Raw genomic sequence first — 4,977 nt, 5'->3', positions numbered from 1 at the left:
CCTAACTGTCAGGGTGGTCAAATATTGGAATAAATTGCCAAGGGAGGTGGTGGAATCTCCCTCTCTGGAGATATTTAAGAACAGGTTAGATAGACATCTGTCAGGGCTGGTGTAGATGGAGCTTGGTCCTGCCTTGAGGGCGGGGGGCTGGACTCAATGACCTCTCAAGGTCCCTTCCAGTCCTATGATTCTATGATTCTGTGACTTTTTTCGAAAAAACTATACCTGTGTCCAGACTTCCACCGTGTTCTGTCAACAGTAAATTGACAGAATGCGGCGGTTTTGTCAATGGCAGTAAACTTCATTTTATGTGGAATAATGCCTTTTTTCAAAAGTCATCTTTCGAAAAAAGGCGCTATTGCATGAAAACGGCTTTTTCGAAAGAGAGTGTCTACACTCTCTTTCGAAAAAACAAGATGCTTTTTTGAAAAATCTTCTTATTGGCTAGATGCTCTTTTTTGACAGAGGCTTTTTCGAAAGATACTGCCAAAAAAGCCTCTGTCGAAAAGGGCAGGCAGTCTAGATGTAGCCACAGACAGACATATGGATAGATAGATAGGGTATATCTAAACTACATCCCTTTATTGAAAAAGGAATGTAAATTAGACGTATCAAAATTGTACATGAAGCTGGAATTTGAATTTCCTGTGCTTCATTTACATAATGGTGGCCGCGACTTTTTTTCAAAAAGCCGCTTTTCAAAAAAAAAAATGCGGTCAAGACGGGGATCTTTCAACAGAAATGGCCCATTTTGAAAGATCCTGTAACCCTCAAAAAAATGAGGATTACAGGATCTTTCAAAACGGGGCATTTTTGTCAAAGGATCCCAGTCTTGACCTCAGGTTTTTTCGAAATGCGGCCACCATTATGTAAATGAAGCACGGGAAATTCAAATCCCAGCTTCATGTACAATTTCAATACATCTAATTTACATCCCTTTTTCGATAACGGGATGTAGTTTAGACGTACTAGATAGATAGATAGATAGATAGATAGATAGATAGATAGATAGATAGATAGATAGATAGATAGATAGATAGATATTATTATGGTATATGATATATGTTATATATACTGAAAGAATCACTCAATTAATCTTGTTTGTGAAATTAATTTAGAAATTTTCATCTTGGTTACTAGTTAGACTAAATTCTGAGGTCATACTTTTCACTACTAATTCATGTAATCGTATATAAATAGTCCAAATGGCTTCACATGCCTCTATTTGCAAACATTCATTGTGATATCTGTTTCCCTTCCTGACTCAGATTCAGGAGAATATAGATTTAGTAGCTGAGAATGTTTACTCTGATAGCATGTTTTAATCTCAGTTTGCTCATATGTTGGGTCATATGTCTAGGATCTCTCTCTCTCTCTTTCTCACCTGGCCTATCGGTATGCTTCAACACCCAGGGTACGTCTAGACTACAGGGTTTTGTTGACAGAAGGTTTGTAGACAGATACTGTCGACAAAGCTTCTGTCGACAAAGAGCGTCTAGACTACATTCAGTTCTGTCAACAAAGCAAGCTGCTTTGTCGACAAAACCCTGTAGTCTAGACACAACCCTACATGCAATAACACCTTCTGTCGACAGAACTCTGTCGACAGAAGGCGTTATGCCTCGTAAAATGAGGTTTACCAGCGTCGACAAAACTGCTGAGTTCTGTCGACATTATGTCGACAGAACTCAGTGATAGTGTAGACGCAGGTATAGTTTTGTCGACAAAAGTCCACTTTTGTCGACAAAACTCTGTAGTCTAGACACACCCCCAGATTGCTGTAGTTTCTGATGCAAACCTGGATGTCTACTTTAGTCTTTTTTCCTATTAAAGGGATGCTCCCGCAGGGAATCGTCCTTAGTCTGCAGAAGAGAAGAGTGTGTGTGTGGGGGGGGGGGGGCGTTGATAGGAGCCTTCGACTTCCTGAAGGGAGGTTTCAAACAGTTACACCCACGAGGAGCCTGGCCCAGTGACTCCAATGGAGCCATGGCTCATTTACACCCTCTGGGGCTCTGGCCCATTAGCTCTCGGGGGCAGTGGGGTGGAGTTTTAGTGCAGGAGGGAGGGGCTGTCAGACCCCTGGGACCCAGCCCTCACTCTGGGAGGGGTGTGGCAAAGTGGGACCCAGTGTGTTGGAGCCGAGGTGTTCGAGTTCAAAGCAAGCAGGGGCCCGCATATTGTCCAGTCTCAGGGCAGGCAGCTCTGCTGTTCCATCCCCCTCGGGCTGTGTCTGACTCTCCATTCACACAAATTAATTTCTGTCTCCCCACAGATTCCCCCAGGAGGTGTAATAGGTCAGGACAGAGATACAGCAAATTCCGGATTCGCTGGTGTGCTGTCCTGACCGGTCTCCTGCTCCATCAGTGACGATACACGTTCAGCTGAGTGTGTTTTCGTGGGCTCCCTCAGGGGATCGTACCAGCTCTGCCCAGGGGGCTAGCGGAACAGACCTCACCAGAGTCCCCAGTGACCATGGGCTCCCATAAGATACGAAGGCACTTCAGTCAGGTTTAGTGTCGAACAAAGTACAGTAAGAGGTGGTGTTAGCCCGATGGCCTGGGAGCCCCTACGCATGTGAACCCAGGACAATGGACACAGCTCAGTCGATAGTGTGGACTCACTATTGCCCCCAGTCCGGCCACAGGGTTACGTCGAGGTGCCCCATATTTATAGACAGAGATACTCAATCTACATACGTATCATCCCACGCGTTGGTACCTCCCCTTGGACTTTCCTCCAAAGCCGTCCCTGCTGTTGTTACATGAGAATGACCAGACGGGGTCAGACCACAGGTCCATCCAGCCCAGTATCCTGTCTGCCCTCAGTGGCCAATGCCAGGTGCCCCAGAGGGCAGGGACACCACAGGGAATCCTCACGCGATCCCTCCCGGTCACCCTGTCCTCGTTGTTTTACACTGTTTTATCATGTGCTCAGCTGGGTGCCCCGGTGGCAGGTTCTTACGTACTTCCTGTGCTGTTAGCAGGGCCAGCCGTTCTAGTGCCGAGAGACACGGACTTGCAGGCAGACCTCTGCCTTTCACACGGCCTGTCTGTCACTCAGAGTATAACTCTGGGTGTCCTTGGTTCAAGCACCAGGCTCAGTCTGTCTCCTGCTGGAGGATGTTCCAGGCGCTCCTCCTGCTGGCCTGAGATCTGCTCGTCCCCGTCCCTGGCCAGGACAGAGTGCGGGGACTACTGGGCCAGGACAGGAAGGAGCAGGGGCTGGGGGTGATGGGTGCTGCCCTGGCAGTGGCAAAGCAGGGGATCTAAGCACACAAATGCAATGTCTCCTCGTTTTGAAAACAGATATGCATGTGACAGTCTCTGGACACCCCCGTCTTGCTGGATGGCCGAGAAGGTGGGCGCAGCATGTTGGGTCACAGGGGGAACTCACATTGATCCAAGGACCATCTGCAAACACAGCAAAGACACCCACACCCACACACACGCAAACACACACCTCTCTGAGCTATAGCTGTAGCATCTGTAACTATTCATATTACAGCGACCCCGACAGATCACACAAAATGCCATGTGGAGCCAGCACCCCCTGGAGGAGTAGGGCCCATGTCCATGATGCCTTCTCTCCCACCAGTCCCGGCGGATGGAGGTCACCGCAGAGCCCCCTAACGCTCCCCCAGCAGGGTCCTCCTCAGAGCCTCCTTCATCTCCTTGTTCCTCAGGCTGTAGATCAGCGGGTTGAGCAGCGGGGTCCCCACTGTGTAGAACAGCGTCACCACCTTCCCGCTGGTCCCGGAGGCCGTCGGGATGACGTAGGTGACCATGATGGAGCCCCAGAAGAGGCCCACAACAGCCAGGTGGGAGGTGCAGGTGGAGAAGGCCTTGTGCCGCCCGGCCCCTGAGGGCAGCCTCAGCACGGCCCTGATAACGAGCCCGTAGGAGGCCAGGATGGAGAGGAAAGTGGTGACGATCATGAGGGAGCTCATGGTGGAGTAGAATTGTTCAGTCCGGGGAGCCGGGGAGCAGGTGGCCGCCCACAATGGGGCCGGGTCACAGACAAAATGGTCCAGGGTGTAGGGGCTGCAGAAGGAGAGCCGGGACATGAGGCTGATGGGCGCTATGTACCACAGGAAGCCAGTGAGCCAGCAGGAGGCGACCATGGTCCAGCAGAGTGGAGGGGACATGAGGACAGGGTAGCGCAGGGGCTGACAGATGGCCAGGTACCGGTCCAGACCCATGGCCGCGAGGAGGAGGCATTCAGTGGCCCCCGTGGAGAAGAAGAAGTAGAACTGCAGGAAGCAGGCGTGGAAGGAGATGGGGAGGCCGGGGTGCAGCAGGTCGCAGAGCATCCGGGGCGCAGTGGCGGTGACGTAGCAGATCTCCAGCCAGGAGAAGCTCCCCAGCAGGATGTACATGGGCAGGCGCTGGAGGCGGGGGTCCTGCAGCACGGCCCACACGATGCAGAAGTTCCCCACCACGGTGGCAGCGTAGGCCAAGGAGAGCAGGGCACAGAGGAGCTCCCGGCTCTGCCGGCCCAGGGAGGGGAAACCCAGCAGCAGGAACTGGGTCACTGGGGCGGTGCCATTGGCCGGATTCATTGGGGGGACCTTGGAGGTGATAGAAACGATCAAGGAGACAGCAGGGATCTGCCCACAGACCTGGATGGGGAGGTGTCTTAAGAGCAGCAGGTGACAGCTCTAAAGTCACCGTCCGTCAGACTCTCTGACCCCCCTACCCCCACCCCCACTGCCCTGTATCATGTCTCACACTTGCGTTGGGTTTCTTCCCCCTTGGAAATCTTTCAGGTTAGACAATGTTCCTGCCCTGAGACGTGCAGACGGCTGTTCTTCCTGCCAGGCTCCCAAGCCCCATCGGTGCCACTCGGCCTCGCGGGGGGTGCTCAGAGAAGCTGCATCACGGTCCCTCCTTCCTGGACTTCAAAGCTGAAATGAAATGGCCTAGGTTGGGCTGCGTCTTTAGGCACCTAAGCCTCTTTGGCAGTCTGATCTTAAATTCC

The 4,977-nt window shown here is 51.7% G+C and overlaps 1 protein-coding gene across 1 annotated transcript; it reads right to left on the bottom strand.

Annotated features, from left to right (window-relative positions):
• Positions 1-3,625: 3,625 nt before the first annotated feature.
• On the bottom strand, positions 3,626-4,561 carry LOC102445267 (olfactory receptor 11G2-like). Its single transcript, XM_014573240.2, has one exon. It carries the CDS (start codon positions 4,556-4,558, stop codon positions 3,626-3,628), a length of 933 nt encoding a protein of 310 aa, XP_014428726.2. The 5' UTR covers positions 4,559-4,561.
• Positions 4,562-4,977: the final 416 nt, after the last annotated feature.

This window comes from Pelodiscus sinensis, chromosome 30 (assembly GCF_049634645.1).
Source record: "Pelodiscus sinensis isolate JC-2024 chromosome 30, ASM4963464v1, whole genome shotgun sequence".
In the NCBI taxonomy this organism is placed as follows: Eukaryota; Metazoa; Chordata; order Testudines; family Trionychidae; genus Pelodiscus; species Pelodiscus sinensis.
The sequence above is the reverse complement of the archived record's forward strand: the minus strand, read 5'-3'. Positions and strand labels throughout refer to the sequence as shown.

Excerpts from the sequence above, each read along its gene's own strand:
- LOC102445267 (XM_014573240.2), bottom strand. The coding sequence starts at position 4,558 with ATGAATCCGGCCAATGGCACCGCCCCAGTGACCCAGTTCCTGCTGCTG.